This window comes from Phycodurus eques, chromosome 10 (assembly GCF_024500275.1).
Source record: "Phycodurus eques isolate BA_2022a chromosome 10, UOR_Pequ_1.1, whole genome shotgun sequence".
NCBI classification, from domain to species: Eukaryota; Metazoa; Chordata; class Actinopteri; order Syngnathiformes; family Syngnathidae; genus Phycodurus; species Phycodurus eques.
Genome location: NC_084534.1, coordinates 2,641,397 through 2,664,336, shown reverse-complemented (window position 1 = coordinate 2,664,336; position 22,940 = coordinate 2,641,397). Strand labels below are relative to the sequence as shown.

Genomic DNA, 22,940 nt, shown 5'->3' with positions numbered 1-22,940 from the left:
TTATAAACTATATGCTTAGCAGTTAGTTGAATTAAGTGCTTAGGTTTTAATGGTGTCTGAAGTTTCCTCATGTAACCATGTACTGTTTATGTTTTAATGGTGTCTGAAGTTTAGTAAAGTTCCTGAGGTAATTATGGCGTTCATCTCCGTCTTGGGTACCATTGGTTTTATAACTCAGGCCTTGCTTGAGGCTAACAGCTGGAGGCTACCAGTTGTAAAACATCTTGGTGTCATCAAGCATGTACAGAACTCAGCCTTCACAACATCTAAGCAGCTTTAACTGAGACTAACTGGCGTCTCGTCGTCTCCTTTCAGCTTTGCAGTTGTTTCGGTCTTCTTGAATGTCCGCAGTCGGCAAGATGCAGTTGCGCCTTGACTTCTTAATTATAGCCTGTGTTGAGGCCTGAATTTTCAGTTATTCAGTTAAAAGATGATTAAGCATAAGAAGAGAGAGCATAATTTTAATATTTACAATCACAGTATCTGAATGTTATTGAATGAGCGAGTGTTTAAATGTGATTGGATGAACGAGTCAGGGGTGCGGCCTGTGCTACCGAGGACGACGGGGAGAGTGAGCGAGCCACTTTTTGTTTGGAGGTGCACAAAGCGACTTGACTGGAATTTTTTTTTAATTGGTTTTCTGACAGTGGCCTCTTGGACAGTAATTTCGGCCCTCTGTCTGTCCATCCATTTTCCGTGCTGCTTATCCTCACTAGGGTCGTGGGTGTGCTGGAGCCTCTCCCAGCTCACTCTGGGCGAGAGGCGGGGCACACCCTGAGCTGTATGCAGGGATCTCCTTTGATGTGTGTCCCTCGTCTTAGAAGCGCAAAAAGCTCTGTGAGAGTGTGTCCACTGACGCACAACATTGCATGCCTACGTACGGTGGGTATGGAAAGTTTTCAGACCCTCTTAAATTTTTCACTCTGTTATATTGCAGCCATTTGTTAAAATCATTTGTTCTTTTTTTCCTCATTAATATACACACAGCACCCCATATTGACAGGAAAAAAAACTTAATTGTTGAATTTTTTGCTGATTTGTTAAAAAAGAAAAACTGAAATATCACACAGCCATAAGTATTCAGACCCTTTGCATTTAAGTCGGGTGCTGTCCATTTAATCTGATCATCCTTAAAATGGTTCTACACCTTCATTGGTGTCCGGCTGTGTTTGATTATACTGATTGGACTTGATTAGGAAAGCCACACACTTGTCTATAGAAGCCCTTACAGCTCACAGTGCATGTCAAACAAATGAGAATCATGAGGTCAAAGGAACTGCCTGAAGAGCTCAGAGAGAGAATTGTGGCATGGCACAGATCTGGCCATGGTTACAAAAGAATTTCTGCTGCACTTAAGGTTCCCAAGAGCACAGTGGCCTCCATAATCCTTAAATGGAAGATGTTTTGGATGATCATAACCCTTCCTAGAGCTGGCCGAGCAATCGTGGGATTGCTCAAACTGAGCAATCGTGGGAGAAGAGCGTTGGTGAGAGATGTAAAGAAGAACCCAAAGATCACCGTGGCTGAGCTCCAGAGATGCAGTCGGGAGATGGGAGAAAGTTCTCGAAAGTCAACCATCACTCCATGCTTCCACCAATCGGGGGCTTTATAGCAGAGTGGGCCGACGGAAGCCTCTCCTCAGTGCACGACACAGGAAAGCCCGCATGGAGTTTGCTAAAAAACATCTGAAAGACTCCAAATGGTGATAAATAAGATTCTCTGGTCTGATTAGAGCAAGATATAAATTGTTGGCCTTAATTCTAAGCAGCATGTGTGGAGAAAACCAGGCACTGCTCATCACCTGTCCAATACGGTCCCCACAGTGAAGCGTGGTGGTGGCAGCATCATGCTGTAGGGGTGTTTTTCAGCTGCAGGGAAAGAGAGACTGGTTGCAATCGAAGGAAAGATAAATGCGCCCCCAAGTACAGGGATATCCTGGACGAAAACCTTCTCCAGAGTGCTCAGAACCTCAGACTGGGCCGAAGGTTCACCTTAAAAAAAAGACAATGACCCTAAGCACACAGCTAAAATACTGACGGAGTGGCTTCAGAACAACTCCGTGACTGTTTTTGAATGGCCCAGCCAGAGCCCTGACTTAAACCCAATTGAGCATCTCTGGAAAGACCTGAAAATAGCTGCCCACCAAGGTTCACCAGCCAACCTGACAGAACTGGAGAGGATCTGCAAGGAGGAATGGCAGAGATCCCCAAATCCAGATGTGAAAAACCCGGACGGCCAGCTCTAGGAAGGGTTCTGATCGTCCCAAACGTCTTCCATTTAAGGATTACGGAGGTCACTGTGCTCTTAGGAACCTTAAGTGCAGCAGATTTTTTTTTTGTAACCTTGGCCAGATCTGTGCTTTGCCACAATTCTGTCTCTGAGCTCTTCAGGCAGTTCCTTTGACCTCATGATTCTCATTTCCTCTGACATGCACTGTGAGCTGTAAGATCTTATATCGACAGCTGTGTGGTTTTCCTAATCAAGTCCAATCAGTATAATCAAACACAGCTGACACTCCAATGAAGGTGTAGAACCAGCTCAAGGATGATCAGAAGAAATGGACAGCACCAGAGTTAAATATGTGTGTCACAGCAAAGGGTTCTGAATACTTATGCCCGGGTGATATTTCAGTTTTTGTTTTTTAATAAATCTGCAAAAATATCAACAATTCAGTTTTTTTCTGTCAATATGGAGTGCTGTGTGGACATTGAGGAAAACAAATCAACTTAAATGATTTTAGCAAATGACAAAAGACAATGACCCTAAGCACACAGCTAAAATACCGAAGGAGTGGCTTCAGAACAACTCCGTGACTGTTTTTGATTGACTGTCTGACCCTGACTCATGGCTGTATTAGCTCAAAAGGCTGCTTCTACTCAATACTGAGCAAAGGGTCTGAATACTTATGGCTGTGTGATATTTCAGTTTTTCTTTTTTAATAAATCTGCAAATATTTCAACAATTCCTTTTTTTCTGTCAATATGGGGTGCTGTGTGTACATTAATGTAGAAAAAAATAACTTAAATGATTTTAGCAAATGGCTGCAATATAAAAAAAGAGTGAAAAATGTAAGGGGGTCTGAATACTTTCCGTACCCACTGTATGTGTGCAAGGTTGAAATGAAGCGGTCTCTCATCGCAGTTTCCGTGTCAAAATTTGCATTTTGGACATCAAAAATCACATTGAAAAGCAAAACAACAAATCATGTTTACCGCGGAGACAGTTGCAAAGACGCCAGTGGCGTATATGACACAACGTGCCTACGTCACCGATGCGTGGATGTGGATGAAGCGTCGATTGAAAAGTGCCAAGACATTGGTTGCAAAATGCGACGCCAAATTGAGGAGAGACAGAACAAAGACAAATGGCGAAAGTGTGGTCACATTTCATAGTGAAATGCAAGGCGAGCACCCGTTCATTGTAACATGGACCTTTCTCTCCACCAAGTATGACGCGGTGTCGGGGACCCGAGAGACAAAGGCGAAGTGCAAATCAGTGAGCTTAACGTTAGTCTACTTTACTAACATAACGTTAGCCCTGCAGGCTGAGCACAGAGTTTGTCCAGCCTGCTCCTTGTCCACTAAGTGTGCCTCAGCGGGAAAACATAAAGATCCGTGTTTAGAAGCCTCACGCCCCTCCGGCCGAGGAAGACACGCGCCCGCTTGGGCTCGGACGTCCGCTCCTGGAACAGAGTCGGCCAGCCAGGGCGGCGGCAGATCTCGCTTGTGATGAGGTCCGCCACCGCCACTTCATGTTCTGTCCATGATTTTAAGTTTTGCTTTTCAATGTATTTTAATCCTCTTATTTCGAGCCTTGCGTATAATGCCACATAATGGCGGCTTTGTGAATGGAAAAACTAATCGCCTACAGAGGCTGTCTTCTGATGTTTAACCACCAACAGTATGTCAGGCTGGTTCTGCAAGTCCCACAGGATCTTGGCCTGGTTGTTGTCAACCACCTTGGGTGGTGTCTACAATTTTGATTCTTGGACCCTGGGCTGGCCTCTATTGATCTTTGTTTTAGGGCCTGTTCTTGTGCTGCCATGATTATTGCCTCTGTGCTGTATTTCATCCAGCCTTTTTCAGCCACTGGTATGTTGTCAGCCACTTCTTCAGTTTGTCGGTGGTCCATGCTATGCAGGGACTTGTCTTTCCATGACAGCCCATCTTGCTCCTTCTCTTTACAAGGCTTCTGTTGCTCGAGGCGTTCATTTAGTAGTTTATCCCTGGGAGTCATCTTGATGTATTCTTGGAGACCTGTTGTTTCCTCCTGGATAGTGCCTGTGACGCTCGCTAGTCCTAACCCCTCTCTTCCCGCTTTGTGACCAGAGCTGCCAACCCATGAACCTTACTTCCAGAACAATTTGTCCAAATTTGTCTGAAATTCCAATTTTAAACATTTTGTCAAGAACATCACCGCGGGACAGTTAATGCAGTATATTCTACAATAGGATGAAAATAATTCTGAATATAGTTCAATTGCACAACATAATCATTACTCTAATGCAGCCCGATGGGGGGCACAAGCCAGTGCAAACTGTAGGCCGGATAAATGCAGAGGGTTGCGTCAGTAAGGGCATCCTCCTTAAAACTTTGCCAAACAAATATGAACGTTCATCCAAAGAATTCCATACCGGATCGGTCGTGGCCCGGGTTAACAACGTCCGCCACCGGCACCGTCAACCTGCAGGGCGCCGGTGGAAATTCAGCCACTGTGGATCGAAGTCGAAAAAGAAGTGGTGGAAAGCGGGTTCTTCGCCAGAAAGAGAATAGGAAAGCACAGAGCCTAGAAATGAATGTGGGGACTTTGAATGTTGGGACTATGACAGGAAAATCTCGGGAGTTGGTTGACATGATGATTAGGAGAAAGGTTGATATATTGTGTGTCCAGGAGACCAGGTGGAAAGGCAGTAAGGCTAAAAGTTTAGGGGCAGGGTTTAAATTATTTTACCATGTGTAGCTGGGATGAGAAATGAAGTCGGGGTTATTTTAAAGGAAGAGTTAGCTAAGAATGTCTTGGAGGTGAAAAGACTATCAGATCAAGTGATGAGGCTGAAACTTGAACTTGAGGGTGTTGTGTATAATGTGATTAGTGGCTATGCCCCACAGGTAGGATGTGACCTAGAGGTGAAAGAGAAATTCTGGAAGGAGCTAGACGAAGTAGTTCTGAGCATCCCAGACAGAGAGAGAGTTGTGATTGGTCCAGATGGTAATTGACATGTTGGTGAAGGAAATAGGGGTGATGAAGAAGTGATGGGTAATTATGGCATCCAGGAAAGGAACTTTGAGGGACAGATGGTGGTAGACTTTGCAAAAAGGATGCAAATGGGTGTAGTGAAGACTTTTTTCCAGAAGAGGAAGGAACATAGGGTGACCTACAAGAGTGGAGGTAGAAGCACGCAGGTGAATTACATTTTGTGCAGATGATGTAATCTGAAGGAGGTTACCGACTGTAAGGTAGTGGTAGGGGAGAGTGTGGCTATACAGCATAGGATGGTGGTGTGTAAGATGACTCTGGTGGTGGGGAGGAAGACAAAGGTAGAGCAGAGAACCATGTAGTGGAAGCTGAGACAGGACGAGTGTTATGCAACTTTTCGGGAAGAGGTGAGACAGGCTCTTGGTGGACAGGAGGAGCTTCCAGAAGACTGGACCACTGCAGCCAAGGTGATCAGAGAGGCAGGCAGGAGAGTACTTGATGTATCTTCTGGCAGGAAAGGAGAGAAGGAGACTTGGTGGTGGATTTTCTGTGGATTTACTTGTACAGATGTCTTCTTTTGCATGCTATTTATATATGTATTTATTTCTTGTATCCACTATTGTTACTGAAATATGGAAATGTCCACATTGTGGGACTAATAAATATTATATTTATATTATACTTATATTACTCGTACATGTTGTTAATAATAATATACTTTTAACCTCAGATGTTGTCTCCAGTCACGTAATAATTCATTTCCAGTTCAGAGGGCGTCTCGTGAGGCTGTGAATTATTTTACATTTATACCTCCAGACACGTATAAATTGGCCTGTTATTTTGTTGTCTCTGCTATAACGCGGTTGCAGCCAGACCTATGTAACAAGTGTACTGTACCACTTATTTTGGTGTTTTGCGACTTTATGACACGATAGCGTAGCCATTAGCATCATGCTCTTCCATCTTTTCCTACCCACTCCTCGCCCTCCCTTCGTGATAACGTAAACGATAAGTGTAAAAAGCACGGTAAGAATTGTACCTTATTCACTACCATGGAGGCGATGATTAGTGAATTACAATGGGTTGACATCGGAAACAAAGACAACTTTTGCCTCGTCGTGCCCGCAACAGCTATTTTTTTATTTATTTATTTATTTATTTTTAAAATATCGTGTTTATTTCATCAAATTCATTGATGACATTTTCGTCATGGTGGTAGGACACAGCGCCGTACTGGCTGGTAATTTTGGATGGTGTATTTTTATTGTTTTTCTTCCCAATATTCGAAAGAATTGGTGTTTCAGCCGTAACAAGTCAGTGATTTCTGTAACAAAATATGGACGTTCCGTAACATTTGGGAGCTCTGAGTTCCAGGCACTCCAGTATCCTTGTGTGTGGCATTGAGTCGTAGGCTTTCTTGTAGTCAATCCAGGCAGTGCACAGGTTGGTACTTCTGGTTTTACATTCTTGGGCGATTGACCTGTCAACCAGTAATGGGTGTGTGTATGAGGATAGGAGCTTCTATGTGGTGCTGAGGCAGGTTATAGGCTGGTCGTTTGATGGTGTCGTTCCCTTATGGGGGTCCTTCATGATGAGGACTGTCTGACCCTGGGTTACCCAGTATGGGTGGCTCCCCAATGTAAAGAGCTTGTTCATTTGTGCTGCCAGGTGTTCATGGAGCGCTGTTAGTTTCTTTAGCCAGTAGGTGTGAATCATGTCGGGACCTGGTGCTGTCCAGCTCTTCATCTTAGACACTCTTGCTTGGATATCTTCCACTGTTATGACGACTGGTTCTTGTTCTGGGAGGTTACACACACGCACATAGCAGCTGTAATAAGTATTTAACACGTCACCATTTTTCTCACTAAATATACTTCCAAAGGTGCTATTGACCTGAACAATTCACCAGATGTTGGGAACAACCCAAGTAATTCATACTTACAAAGAAAGTAAAACAAACAAGCTCAGAAATTAAGTTGTGTGCAAAAAGGCATGGAAAGCCAAGAGAACACCTATAATCTATCAATAATCAGAGCAATCCAGCCCCTTGTCAGTGCAAATGAATATCAGCTAGTTCAGTTCAAGTTGATGGCCTTCAAAAAGGTCACATTGTCAAGACACATCTCATGATGGGTAAGAGCAGAGAGCTGTCTCAAGTCCATCGCAAACTAATTGTTGCGAAACATAACGGCATTGGTTACAGGTGCGCATATCTAAGCTTCTGAATGTTCCAGTGAGCAGTTAGGGCCATAATACATAAGTGGAAAGCCAACCATGCCACAATAAATTTGCCTCGATCAGGTCCTCCTCCTAAGATTTCTGACAGAGGAGTGCAAAGAATAATCAGAAGAGTTGTCCAAGACCCAAGGACGACCTGTGGAGAGTTTCAAAAAGACCTGGAATTAGCAGGTACTGTTGTCACGAGGAAAACTAAGTAATGTACTCCTCCAGAATGGCCTGGATGCACGCTCATAAAGCAAGACCCCATTGCTGGGGGGGGGGGGAAGCGTGTCAAAGCTCGTTTAAAGTTTGCTGCACGACATTTGGATAAGCCAGTTAAATACTGAGAGACTATAGTCTGATCGGATGAGAGCACAATTGAACTGTTTGGATGCCATAATGCACACCAGTGTTTGGAGGAGAAATGGACATCATCCTAAAAACACCATAACAACAGTGAAGTTCGCGGGCGGCAAGATGTTGGTGTGGGTCTGGATTTCAGCAAATGGTACTGGTAAACTTCACATTATTGAAGGAAGGATGAATGGGTATATGAACCAAGACATTCTTGACAAAGATCTGCTACCATCTACGAGGATGATGAAAATTAAACGAGGATGGACATTCCAGCAGGATAATGATCTAAAACATACTGCCAAGGAAACTCTCAATAGGTTTCAAAGAAAAACATAAGGCTGCTAGAATGGCCCAGCCAATCACCTGACTTGAATCCAATTGAAAATCTATGGAAAGAACTGAAACTCAAGGTCCATAAAAGAAGCTCACTGAACCTTCTTCAAGACTGCTTTTTTGGAGTAATGGGCCAAAAGCACACCAGCATGTGACTAGTTTCTCCCGACAGGAGGCGTCCATAAGCTGTCTTTGCAAACAAATACTTTTATACAAAGTATTAAATTCCAGTTGGCATGTTCAATACTTTTTCCCTGTGTCATTTCACATTATTACACACAACTTAATTTCTGAGCTTATTTGTTGTACTTTCTTTGTATGTATGGATTACATGGGTTGTTCCCAACATCTGGTGAAATGTTCATTTCAATAGCACCTTTGGAAATATATTTGAGTAAAATGGTGACGTGTTAAATACTTATTTCAGTCGCTGTGTATATCTCCAGCATAATATACTTTGTACATACATTTATTTATTTTTTTGACGGTGTTACCCATATAAGCCAGAAATACTGAAGCAACATTCATCCACTTTCTCTCGCGCTTGTCCTCATTAAGGTTGCAGATTTTCTGGCGTCCATAGTGGTCGGACTCGCTCTCTAAAACCCTAATCTCAATTCTTGTTGACATTGGCGAATGATTATCGAATGAGTTCGAATCGTTCCTCCATGTACTATTCCAAAACAAGTCCAACAAAAAAAAAATCAAATTTGAAAATTTTATAATTTGAAAACTATCTATTGAACAGATAAGAGAGGATGTGGGCAAGTTGTGATTTATGACTGGTGTGTTCTAGCTACCGCGTCTCCGTACAGAAACGTTTTATTTTTAGTTTAAAATACAGTAGCCTATTGTCACGAACATCCTTTGCCATAGCTTGGCCAGGGGTAGAATCGCTGCCGTGTCTGTTTTGCGCTTGTCTCCGGTGCCATAAATCCTTGCGGATCCTCGCTTTTCCAGCTAGCCTGCTGGCTATCTAGCAGCTCTCATCATCTTTCACGATGTGCTGGATTAACTTTCTCCCATTCAAGTCTCCTGCGGTCGCCACGTCTTTTTTTGGCTTCTGTTGTGGCGCTTCCATGTTATCCGTGCTCCTTGGAGCTAGGCTAAATGCAAGCTTCCTTAAGTGGCAAGCTTTTTTTTTTTTTTTTTTTTTTTTTTTTTTTTTTTTTTTAACTTCATGGAGATCTCAGTGAAGCTACAAATGTGTACATGCACAGAAACTATGTGCACTAAGTCAAGATGTCGGCTGTAAACAAAGGCAAAATATCATGCTATATTTACAGTGGGTACGGAAACTTTTCAGACCCCCTTAAATTTTTCACTGTTATATTGCAGCTATTTGTTAAAATCATTTAAGTATTTTTTTCCCTCATTAATGTACACACAGCACCCCATATTGACAGAAAAAAACTTAATTGTTCAATTTTTTTGTTGATTTAATAAAAAAGAAAAACTTAAATATCACACAGCCATAAGTATTAAGACCTTTTGCTCAGTATTTAGGAGAAGCAGCCTTTTGAGCTACTACAGCCATGAGTCTTTTTGGGATTGATGCAACATGTTTTTCACACCTGGATTTGGGGATCATTTGCCATTGGACCAATCAAAAACAGTCACGGAGTTGTTCTGAAGCCACTCCTTCGGTATTTTAGCTGTGTGCTTAGGGTCATTGTCTTTTGTCATTTGCTAAAATCATTTAAGTTGATTTGTTTTCCTCAATGTCCACACAGCACTCCATATTGATAGAAAAAAAAACTGAATTGTTGATATTTTTGCAGATTTACTAAAAAAGAAAAACTGAAATATCACCCGGCCATAAGTATTCAGAACCCTTTGCTGTGACACACATATTTAACTCTGGTGCTGTCCATTTCTTCTGATCATCCTTGAGCTGGTTCTACACCTTCATTGGAGTCCAGCTGTGTTTGATTATACTGATTGGACTTGATTAGGAAAACCACACAGCTGTCGATATAAGACCTTACAGCTCACAGTGCATGTCAGAGCAAATGAGAATCATGAGGTCAAAGGAACTGCCTGAAGAGCTCAGACACAGAATTGTGGCAAAGCACAGATCTGGCCAAGGTTACAAAAAAAAAATCTGATGCACTTAAGGTTCCTAAGAGCACAGTGACTTCCTTAATCCTTAAATGGAAGACGTTTGGTACGATCAGAACCCTTCCTAGAGCTGGCCGTCCGGCCAAACTGAGCAATTGGGGGAGAAGAGCCTTGGTGAGAGAGGTAAACAAGAACCCAAAGATCACTGTGGCTGAGCTCCAGAGATGCAGTCGAAAGATAGGAAAGTTCTAGAAAGTCAACCATCACTGCAGCCCTCCACCAGTCTGGGCTTTATGGCAGAGTGGCCCGACGGAAGCCTCTCCAAAACACATGAAAACCCGCATGGAGTGTGCTTAAAAAAAAAAAAAAACACCTGAAGGACTCCAAGATGGTGAGAAATAAGATTCTCTGGTCTGATTTTTGTCTGAGTTGTCACATTTCTGTCAGGCCAATTGTATATTACTCGTCCACTCACTAGCAGTCTCGCCACACTGCACTATTTGCATATCTGTTGTTGACAAATACTGGCCACTCATGCCAGTGTAGCATCTGCCCCATTTGCACACTGACTGACGAGTATCTGCAACATTTGCACAATCAACATTGTCCCAGATTATTGCACTACTCATCACTTTAAACTGCATACACTCCTTGAAGTCTCGGCGCCCTTTGCACAATGGTCATTGCACCGGAGATTAGTCATTCGAAGTGCTAGAGGACTGCATTTTTTGCACAATTGTCCAAAAAAATAATAATAATAATTTGTATCGGCATTACCAGATAGTGACTGTATTCCTCAATGTCTTTATGTCTCAAAAGTGTTCTCTGTCAATTGACTGTCTGTTGTCGTACTAAAGCAGCTCCAACTACTGGAGACAAATTCCTTTTGTTTTTTGGACATACTTGGCAAATAAAGATGATTCTGACTCTGATGAAACCAAGATAGAAATTGTTGGCCTTAATTCTAAGTGGCATGTGTGGAGAAAACCAGGCACTGCTCATCACATGTCCAATACAGTCCCAACAGTGAAGCATGGTGGTGGAAGAATCATGCTGTGGGTGTGTTTTTCAGCTGCAGGGATAGGGAGACTGGTTGCAATCCAAGAAAAGATGAATGCGGCTAAGTACAGGGATATCCTGGATGAAAACCTCCAGAGTGCTCAGAACCTCAGACTGGGCCGAACGTTCACCTTCAAAAAAGACAATGACCCTACGCACACAGCTAAAATATTGAAGGACTGGCTTCAGAAAAACTCCATGACTGTTTTTGAATGGCCCAGCCAGAGCCCTGACTTAAACCCAATAAAGCATCTCCTGGAAAGACCTGAAAATGGCTGCCCACCAACGTTCAACATCCAATCTGACAGAACTGGAGTGGATCTGCAAGGAAGAATGGCAGAAGATCCAGGTGAGAAAAACTTGCTGCATCATTCCCCAAAAGTCTCATGGCTGATTTCAACAATTTAAAAGAAGCAAGGACTCAGAATTTACTTAATAACCAATATATTTTAATGAATCACTGATATTTGTGAAGACGCCTATAAATTGATCAAGGCGATCATTTATGCTGCCTATTGCCCTCAGTCTCCTCTTGTGACTCCAGCACAGCATGGGTGAGGACACGGCCGGCAGCAGCAGCTGGTTCTTGAAGAAGTGTAATTGCGTCGGAGACGCTATGGGTGCCAGGAACGGGGGATGAATCCTCCGCGTCTGTGACACCAGTGAATGCCAGCACTGAAAAAAATAATCCTTTGAATTGAATTTGAACATGTACATCAGTTTTTTTCTTTTGGGGAGAAGAAGGGTAAGTAGTCATTTTAACACATTTTATCATGAGCAACCGATGTACGTTCAAATTAAGTACATTCAAAAGACTTTTTTTAGTGAGGCACGGTGGAGGAATCCTCCACGTCTGTGACACTGGAGACACCGGCGACGGTGAATGAATCCCCCGAACATGTAGCACGTGGCTGCGACTGTGTGTCCTCTCCTGTGTATTAAACTAATTAATTGAGTAATCAAACATGAGTAAAAGATTGATATCCTCTTTGATATGCTGATCTGCTTCTATTTGAATTCAAAAGATTACAAATACCATACAACAGTTACGCGTGAACCTTTCTCTCATAGCGCTGTATGAACACATTTGTTGGGAGTTATAAAAATACATGGTATGACCTTGGGGGTAATCAGAGTCGACCACATGTGAGAGTAGTGTCAACCCATGATTGCAGCGATTGAAGCCCTCCACGCCGGTTCTTCCACCTGTTTTGGCCACACTTTGGCGCGGTGGGCAGCTGGCTTCCGCTTCACATCCACCTGAATGTCTGACCACTTCTTTTTTTAGTTCAGCGTGTGTGCACAGTTCTGAAACCACAGCGTTGACAGCCGTACAGACGCTGTCCCATTCACTCCTCTTTCGCTTGTTGTTTTCAACGCTGGAGGACAGCGTGCCAAAAGAGGATTTTCTTGGCACCTCTACTTCATTGAGCAACTTCACATTCAGAATTTATTTTTTTTCTCCAATACCTTGCTCATTTTCCTTTTTTTCTGATCATGCAGAAATCTTGATCTCAGGTGCAGGGTTCATTTAAATATGATTTGCATATTTAATTGTGGGCGTGGACAGGGAGGGGTCAGCTCCTCCAAAATGTGGGCTCAGTTCTACATTGATTTGGATCTACGAAGGAAATGTGCTTGGATTCATGCGTACGTACAGATTTTATACATCTGGATATTTTTGCGCGTCCGACATTTTCTGGATTTGAGCGTACGCCATGTTTCAGTTGGAAATCCACGCAAGTCTTTGTACATGAGGCCCCAGCAGAGGGACCTGTTTGGACACGCTAATAGAATATAAACCGGCTGCATTTCCTATTTTGCTCATCAGAATGAAACTAGGCAGGCATGCAGCAGCTGCATGAGTGCGCTTGGTGCGTTCAGGGACACTGCATAAATGGCAGTGAATGTTCTTTTGTAGTACATGTAGTAGATCATTGTAAAAATTAATTAGGAAAATAATTTGTATCAGAATGCTTCAGTTATAACACTGTACGATCACACTGTGATGCTTTGGAATTTCTGTTTTGTAAAATAAGAGTAGAGCTGCGAGGAATGCAATGTTATCAGTCCTTTCACCATCGTTCCTGTCATACTGTGTTGCATGTTTTTTGGTGTTTTTTTTTTTTTCTTCACATTAAGGACAAAGGTCCTGTTTTTATTGGAATTCCTCATTCTAAAAAAAACACCATCAAGCAACATGTTTTTCCTCATGATTTGGAGATTGTAGGGTGAAAGCTGCAGCTGGCTACTCGTGTGGACTGAATGGGTGGCGACAATGGGGAAATTAAATGCCAGTATTTTGAGGGTAATAGCCTGTCAGCGACTTATTGGGGGGGGGGGGGACTAGTTCCTTTTTTTTGACCGGTGAAATTAGTTCAAAATTTGTAATTATGAACTGAAGTAGTTCATTTTTGGAACGATGAACTTAACTTTGAACTCGTTGGTATAGAAAATGAACTTTCCCAAGACTGATCCTGTATTATTTCACATCACAATATATATTGCAGGTTTTAAAAAAATTGCAATGTCATTTTCCAATATTGTGCAGCCCTACCCTGGACTGCTGAGGGGGGGGGGGGAGTCGAACTCAGGACCTCTCGATGGTGGCCGACATGCTAACCACTGCCTAAAACGTCATCTGAAACTTCACAGGTCCTCACAACTATGTATTAATTTCAATTTGTGGGTGAAGATTATTTTCATCATATATAGAAAATTTACCCCGAAGTTACATACACAACTTTAGCAGAATAGGAACACTGATTATATGAAATTTGGAACACTACGACAGCTGTTAAAATTATTATTATTATTTTTTTTGTCCCACAGCCAAAACTGCACCATTAATTGTGCCTGCCTTTACAAGCCACAAGAGGGAGCCAGCTCGACCCAATACAAGACTGTGGCAACAGGATTGTGCATGCATGTGCGCACTCTGTACAACATGTGAGCTGCTGCTTTACGGATCCTTTGACGGGAATCGGCTGAGTGTGTCTTTGCGATCATCCGAATGAAAGGCTGAGGGTGAAGGGGTCAAATATTTTGAATGAATGGATATGAACTTCAAATACCTCAAGATGATCCGGTTATGCTGCTAAATTAAATATGTTGGTTTACTTTAAAAAACAAAACAAAAAAAGAATTAAACCTCTTTTACACATTTGTTGACTTTTGTGATTTTTCTAGTAGAAAGCTAGCTTCTAATCAAATGCTTGTGCTAGTTACACCTGTAATATTTGTCTACTATGTAGGACAATAGTTGTGCTTCAGTTTAAGCATTAGACCATTTATTTTTTATTCTTCATTTGACGGCAACTCACATTTTAAAAATGTCTGACTGGGGAATTTAAAAAAAAATATGCTTGCTTTGCTTGGATTTGTTCTTCTGCGACCTTAATTTCTCACCATTGTTCCTGTGGATGGGATGTTACCATCGCACAACCACCAAACAACATTATTTTATTATTATTTATTTTATTTTTTTTTAAACAAAAATGACCTCTGGTTACTATTGGGTTTATGAACAGTCTTGGCATGGCCGCGGAAGGCTGAGAACTCTGTGCTTTTTCTCACTCCGCGTCAACATCATTGGCTCTGTCCGTCCTTCAGGTATTTTGCACAAAATGGCCGCCACCTCCCACAATACAACGCAAGAAGTTGTGCTACATTGTGGGAGGTGGTGGCCATTTAGGGCTAGCAGTAACCACAATAGATATACTGCAGTATGTAACACATGGAGCCTGGGCTTTGAGAGCAAATTGGAGCAAAGTGGCCGCCATCTTGAAATGGGAGTCCTGCCATGGTCCTGTTCCTCCACTCCATTATTTTCTATTGAGACTTTGGGCATAAGCACACTAAGGAAAAAAAAGAAAAGAAAAGAAAAAGAGATCATAATTCACTGACTTTTTAAGAGAGTTAAACTCGGGAGATGTAAGAAACTTGGAAGTAATATTTTTACAATTGTCAATAGATGGAACTTCAGTGGAAGAAGGTAAGAGTCATTGAAAAATCATCTGTAATCAATGTTCAGGGGTTTTCAGCTTCACAAATATCAGTCGAGATCTCATGTTTCCCCCTAAACTACTAGGTAGATCATAAAAAAAAAAAATATATATATATATATATATATGTTGAAAAGAAAGATCTGTATTTAACAGCAAAACCATTTTGAAGATGGATCAGATGTGATTTTTTTTTTTCCACTTGTATCTGGGCAACTGCCAAATGCTACATTTCAGGCATGTCATATTACTTATTTCTTTTAGGCTTCTCTCCTTTAGATCAACGGTCGGCAACGCACGGCCCGCGTACTAAAATTGGCCCGCTGCCAATTTTATCTGGCCCGCCAGATAAATGGTAAATAAATGGTCTGGCCCGCCAGATGACTTTTCGGGGGGGGATCTATATTTTACTTTCATGAAAAAACTGAGCCTGTTGCAGCGCTCACTTCACTTCCTTGTTACAGTATTTAAATACCAGAATGGCCGCATAATGTGGCATGACAATATGGCGTCAAAACGGCAGCTTCGCCGCCTTTAACTGTTTACATAAGGGGTGTGCATTAATCGCCGAATAAAAAAAATTGTAGTGACAACTAATTTGAATTGCAGGACACATCATCAGCTCAAACGCACCTCGCCCGGCTGAACGTTGCTTTGTAATTGATCGGGCTGCCATCTCCCCCCCCCCCAAGCATAACAAAGCCTGGCAGACCTCTGGCAACCGCGGCGGATCTCCGTTTCGCGCAGCCAAACGCGCAGCCCGTGTCCGATCTTGAGCTAATGTCTCACACGTTATCCCAACAAGAACAACAAAGTGTGTGTGTAAGTGATTAAAGAGTCGCCTCATTCTCGCCAGATCTGTTTCACGACACTGTGAGGAACTGCAGCAAGTAACACCCTAATAACAGCCTATAGCAAATTCATTTATTTTAAATAAATAATTAAATTCAGTTTTTGTACACAATCTAATAGTATGAAAGCGCAAAAAACGTTCTTGTTTTTTAGTGAGAAAAGCAGCCAGGGTTTGCCTGATGAAAATGTAATTTCGGCCCGCGATTGAATTGTCAGGAAAAACATTTGCCCAGGGCCAAATTTAGTTGCGGACCTCTTCTTTAGATCATTCAACATCCCCCCCCCCCCCCCCCCCCCCCCCAACGGATACCCACCCATCACTTTCTTCAAGTGACAATGACCAACCTAGTCGAATAGAACGTGATTTTTAAAGGCAGCTGACATTTGAGTCAGAGGCTGCAAAGGAGGTGCCCAAGGACAAATGTAATTTGCATTGTTCACCATCTTTGTCAATGTTTGTTGTTGTTGTTGTTAAATGTGCTATGGTTGAAACAAGTAGCACAAACATACGTACAATAAAGGATGAATACCACATGATAATTATCAAATGTTTGATGACAGCGCAGTAGCATAAGCTAATGGAATTTTGAAGAGCAACTGGTTTCGTGCAAAAGGCGTATGATTAAAGTAATAAGTAAACCTAACCTGCTTAATGACTGCGATAACTGGGACGGAAATATCGTAAAAGTCGTCCTCTGTAACGCCGAGTAGCTAGTGTTTGTTTTGAACTTCCTGCAGAAAATGACAAAAGTTAGATCTCAGTGCAATATGGTTAATGGTCTTTTAGCAAAAATTCACTCACATTCATACCTACGGACAATTCAGAGTCTTCAATTAACCTACCATGCATGTTTTTGGGATGTGGGAGGAAACCGGAGAAAACCCACACAGGCACGGGAAGACAAATGTTACAATTTACACAGGCGAGGCCGAATTTGAACCTGGGTCCTCAGAACTGTGAGGCGGGTGTGCTAGCCATTCGCCCACCATGCTGTCATAGAAAATAAGCAAATTATGGCTATTTTCAGGTTGGGATTTTTACGGTTATGGTGGGAAATATACAGTATGTTAAGGCTCAAACGTGATGTAATTTACTGCCAGCGAGCTAGACTTCAACAAGCTAGCTTTCTAAAAAACTAACGTGGTTCACCCAAAGCATTGCAGCACTTTTGAAATAAAGAGCCAAAAAGCATTCTTACCAATGAAAGGTTATTCCCAGTTCGGAGTTCCCTTGTTGTGATTGTACGACGTGTGTGCAACCATACGCAGGCATCGTAGTTATTTTGGTTTCCGACCCTTCCATCCACAAACATGGAATGCGCCGAAACTTTGCCCCCATTAGTTTAGCTACATGGAATGTGCCAACACTTTGCTCCCACCAGCTTCGCGTCGCCATAGGCACATGGCTCAAAGCATCTACGATCCATTATTAGGATTCCCACACACTCAGGGCATCGATGAATCGATCGCAACTGGCCTGTTCTGTTTGTCTTAGAAGACGTTTCACCTCTCATCTGAGCAGGCTTCATCAGTTCATGCAGCAAGGCTTAGTGAGGCTGCACTAGCCAGTGTTTGTGTGGAAGACTCAACTATTTATGCTCCAATTCAGATGCATGCCCCGCATCACGTGTGGAATCATTCTTTTGGAATGTAAAAAAGGGGGAGAGCCGTTAAGCCGCCTGGCCAAGAGGCAATTGTCAATCCACCAGAGTCGTTGAGTGGAAACTCTCTCATTGATATACCGTTCAATTGTAAAGTGGTCGTGGAGTTACCTAAGGGCCTCTTTTATTCCCGCGGTCGCGTAACCGAAGAATTGCCCCTCGCGCGTAGCTTGCCGCGCACCCGACAAAAATAGATCATCTCTCGTAATGGGTCCGTTTTAGTCACATGCTGTGATGACCTACCAGCATGCCCATTGGTTCTACATACCATCTACGTCGCCGCCTTCTCGATCGATTTTGCAGCATAATTAAACGTATCATCTGGTCATCTCGGTCCATTTGTTCTGTCGCGGTCGACATTTTTGTTGCTTCGTTCCTTGTTACTGAAAGGAAAGGAAAAACGGCTACCGGAAATGGAAAACAATGCAGAGGAAACTCCACCCTGTGGTGTCCTATCCAATACCAGCCGTAGCGACTTGGAGGAGAACTGCAGCACACTTTCAAAACAGCGCGTGTGGGTTGCGCTCGAGTATAAAGGCAAACTACGCGTGGGACAGCCGCAGTGACGTCAGAGCGGTCGCCGTCCGCGCGAGGATAAAGAAGCCTTAACGGTCAAAAGGAGGCTGTGCGGTTTCTTGGAGCCAGAATTATTGAGTTTCTTTGGACAGGACAAAAGGATGGAATTGTAAGTAGGAGATTGGTGATGTCATAAGCCCCCTCCTCTGTTAGGTGAAAGTTAGGGGAATATGTGGATAATTGGGGATTGTTTTGTTCATACTGCATTGTACTCCTACTCATGGACAAATATTGTTGAGGAAGTGCATTCAGTAATTTGATGAAGTCAGACTTTTCCATCCATCCATCCATTTTCTACCGCTTATCCGAGGTTGGGTCGAGGGGGCAGTAGCTTTAGCAGGGACGCCCACCAGACTTCCCGCTCCCCAGCCACTTCATCCAGCTCTTCCGGGGGGATCCCGAGGTGTTCCCAGGTCTCAGATTCGGAGGTGCTGATTCTCATCCCAGCTGCTTCGCACTCTGCTGCGAACCGCTCAAGTGACAGTTGGGGATCTCGGCTTGATGAAACCAACAGAACCACATCATCTGCAAAAAGCAGAGATGCAACACTGGGGCCACCAAACCGGACCCCTTCTACGCCTCGGCTGCACCTAGAAATTCTGTCCATAAAAGTTAGGAACAGAATCGGTGACAAAGGGCAGCCTTGGCGGAGTCCAACCCTCACCGGAAACGAGTCCGACTTACTGCCGTATACACGGACCAAACTCTGACTCCGGTCGTGGAGGGACCGAACAGCCCGTATCAGGGGGTTCGGTACCCCATACTCCCGAAGCACCCACAGGACTCCATGAGGGACACGGTCAAACGCCTTCTCCAAGTCCACAAAACACATGTAGACTGGTTGGACGAACTCCCACAGCACCCTCGAGGACCCAGCCGAGGGTGTAGAGCTGGTCCACTGTTCCACGGCCAGGACGAAAACCACACTGCTCCTCCTGAATCTGAGATTGGACTTCCCGACGGACCCTCCTCTCCAGCACCCCTGAATAGACCTTACCAGGGAGGCTGAGGAGTGTGCTCCCCCTGTAGTTGGAACACACCCTCCACCCATCTCATCCACCGAGGAGCTTCTTAACCACGTCGGTGACCTATGTGTGTGTGTATATTTTTGTGTGTGTGTATATATTTTTTAAATCTTAGACAAAAGACATCTTTTTTTTTTTTTTTTTTTTTAATTCAAACTGAAAGTACAGGGAGCTGCCAGGCTCAGCAACATTCAACCTTCAGCATGTCGTATGTTTCTTTTAAAAAGTCTATTAAGATCAGGCATATTTCCAGTTCGAACATAGTGCTCAACATAATTGAGTACACCCCAACAGATTTGTTAGAAAAGCTTGAGTTTCTTTTCAGGATTGGTTTTTCGACACAAAATATTTTCAACAGTTGAGCCATTGTTTGCAAATGTCAATTTGTCAATTCGCACACACGTGACAAAATTTTACATTTATTCACTGTTAAAAGCCAAGATACATTTTGGATTTGAGAATTCTAACTCCTCAGAATTCAACCACCGGTGAAACTAATACAATTGAAAATAAATTAGACTCCCAACCATGTATGAAAGATCATTACTATTATATAAATAATAATTAATATGAATCTAATAGTAATACTTTGGTTGTGTGCTCGCATAAGAAACAAGCCCACAATCACCACTATTAAACTGTAAACCCGACTCTCTCTGTCTTCCAGGTCTGTTTTCTTGGCATCCCTTGTGTATGGCACTTGCGGTAAGTTTATGGTATAGACTTAATAATGAATACAGTGCCACCAGAAAGTATTTCCACCCCTTCACGTTTTCCACATTTTGCTATGGTAGAGACGTGTTCTAAAGCTGATTTTAGTATGGGTTTTCTTTCCAAAAGAATCTACATAAAATATCCCATGATGACAAAGTAGAAACCTATTTTCAGACATTTGTGTCAATTAAAAAAAAAAAAAAAAATCAACATTCAAACCTAATAGGTACATAAGTATTCACATGCTATGACACTCAAACTCCAGCTCAGGTTCATCTGATTTCCACATGAGATGCTTCTCCAACTTGAATGGAGTCCACACGTGTGGTAAATTCAGTTGATTGTCTATATAAGGTCTCACAGTTGGCAGGGCATATCAGAGTCTGCAGACCTCTGAGACCGGATTGTGTCAAGGCACAAATCTGGGGAAGGATACAAAAAGAATTTCAGCAGCATTGAAGGTTCCGAAAAGCACTGTGGTCTCGATTATTCGTAAATGGAAGAAGTTTGGAACCACCAGGACCCTTCCTAGATCTGGCTGTCGAACCAAGATGAGTCACCGGGGAAGAAGGGCCTTGGTCAGCGAGGTGAACAAGAACCCTATGGTCTTTAAGGCGGAAGCTCCGGTGTTCCCTTGCAAAGATAGAACTACCCAGAAGGTAAACCATTACTAATGCACTCCACCAATCAAGCCTTTATGGTAGGAGTGGCCAGTCGGAAGCCACTTCTCACGAAAAGGCACAGGGCAGTCCGCTTGAAGTTTGGACGTTCTTAAAATTCTGCAATGCCATCGATACTACCACGGAGATGTGTGAAACTAGAGTTAGAGAAATTAGTTAAAAGTTAAAAATTCATTTTGGACTCCAGTCTCATAAACACCTTACCTAGAATTAAAAGAAGGGAAAAGATAGGAGATTTCCCAAAAATTAGAGTATCATGAAAAAGTTAATTTATTTCCGTAATTCCATTCAAAAGGTTAAACTTTCATAGATTATAGATTCAGGGCCCACAATTTAAACAATTTCAAGTATTAATTAATTGATTTTTTTACATAATTTGGGTTTCCAGCTCATAAAACCCACGAAATCAGGAATTTTAAAAAAAAGAGAATACTATGAAGAAATCACAATTTACTTTTCAGTTTTTTATAGGAAAAAAAATAAAGAAATTCGGGTCACATTAAATCAATCACAATATGGTGCATTCAAAACAATATGTTAATCTTCAATATTTCAATACAATCCCTTTGTTTTAATCACTGCCTCGATGCGCCGTGGCTTTGCCTGGGAGTTATGGAAGCCCAGATTTCTTCTTTGTTTTTGAGTCTGGTGCCCCTCATGTTCCTCTAGATAATACCCCATAGATTCTCAATGGGATTTAGATCCGGCAAGTTGGCTGGCCAGTCAAGCACTGTGATGGCATGGGCATCAAACCAGGTCTTGTTGCTTCTGGCGGTACGGGCAGGGACCGAGTCCTGCTAGAAGATGAACTCTGCATCTCCATACAGATCCTCAGCAGAAGGAATCATGAAGTCCTCTAAAACATTCTGGTAGACCATTGCGGTGACCTTGGATTTAAGAAAGCAGAGTTTACCAACACCTGGACTGGACATTGCACCCCAAATCATGACTGACTGTGGATATTTCACACTGGACCTCAAGCAGCTTCGGTTCTGTTCTTCACCCATCTTCCTCCAAACCCTTGGACCTTGATTCCCGAATGAAAGGCACTCTTTGCTTTCATCGGAAAAGAGGACCTTGGAACAGTGGCCAACAGTCCAGTCCTCCTTCTCCTTGGCCCAGTTGAGAGGCTTTACGTTGGCTCAGGCTCAGGCGTGGCTTGACCCGAGGAACCCGACAGTTGTAACCCATATCCCGGATGGGTCTAAATGTGGTGGTTATTGAAGCTGTGACTCCTGCCTCATTCCACTCTTTCTGGATCTCTGCTCGATTCTTGAATCTTCTCTGTTTGATATTCCACTAGACTTCCCATTGATATGCTTGGACACATCACTCTGTGACTAGCCAGCCTCCTTAGCTGTGAACCTTTGTGGCTTACCCATCCTATGGCGGGTATCAATGAGGGTCTTCTGGCCAGTTGTCAAGTCTGTAGTCTTCCCCATATTGAACCCAGCTGAGAAAATTGAACCAAACTGAAGCAATTTAATGACACCTGGGATAGGGTTGGGCATCGTTTGAGTTTGACCAATTCCGGTTCCCTACTTCAATTCTGGTTCCAAACAATTCTCAATTCGGGTTCAATCCCCGGACCCGCCTGTGTGGAGTTTGCATGTTCTCCCCGTGCCTGCGTGGGTTTTCTCCGGGCACTCCGGTTTCCTCCCACATCCCAAAAAACATGCATTAATTGAAGACTCTAAATTGCCCGTAGGTGTGACTGTGAGTGCGAATGGTTGTTTGTTTGTATGTGCCCTGCGATTGGCTGGCAACCAGTTCAGGGTGTACCCCGCCTCCTGCCCGATGACAGCTGGGATAGGCTCCAGCACGCCCGCGACCCGCGTGAGGAGAAGCGGCTCAGAAAATGGATGGATGAACTAAAAGGCAAGTGTGTGGAACTAACCCAATTGACTTAATATTCATTAATTAATGTTTCAGCTAAAAGTTAAATATAGCATTGCTAAAATCATTATTTGGGACTGTTGCATCACGTCAAATGGTTTATATGTGCAAGTTTTAACTTGACTTCCTGTTTTACGCTTGTAACCTTTTATTTTGAAGGGTACGCACTGGAACTCAGCATTTTGGCACAAAAAGTAACTTTACACGGCACCAGTGATTTTATGGCTGGAACCAAATGCTATAAAACGTTGAATTACGATTCCTTACCCACCGATGAGCCACAAGTTTAGTGTTTGGGATACTGTG

The 22,940-nt window shown here is 42.9% G+C and overlaps 1 protein-coding gene across 1 annotated transcript in view; it reads left to right on the top strand.

Moving 5' to 3' along the window:
* Positions 1-20,088, top strand: part of atxn7l2a (ataxin 7-like 2a) — a 76,204-nt gene extending 56,116 nt beyond the window's left edge. The window contains exons 11-12 of the mRNA XM_061689064.1: positions 14,059-14,175; positions 20,012-20,088. Of these exons, the coding sequence (XP_061545048.1) occupies positions 14,059-14,175; positions 20,012-20,066 (172 nt within the window). The 3' untranslated portion in view covers positions 20,067-20,088. The remainder of the gene's footprint in view (positions 1-14,058; positions 14,176-20,011) is intronic.
* Positions 20,089-22,940: the final 2,852 nt, after the last annotated feature.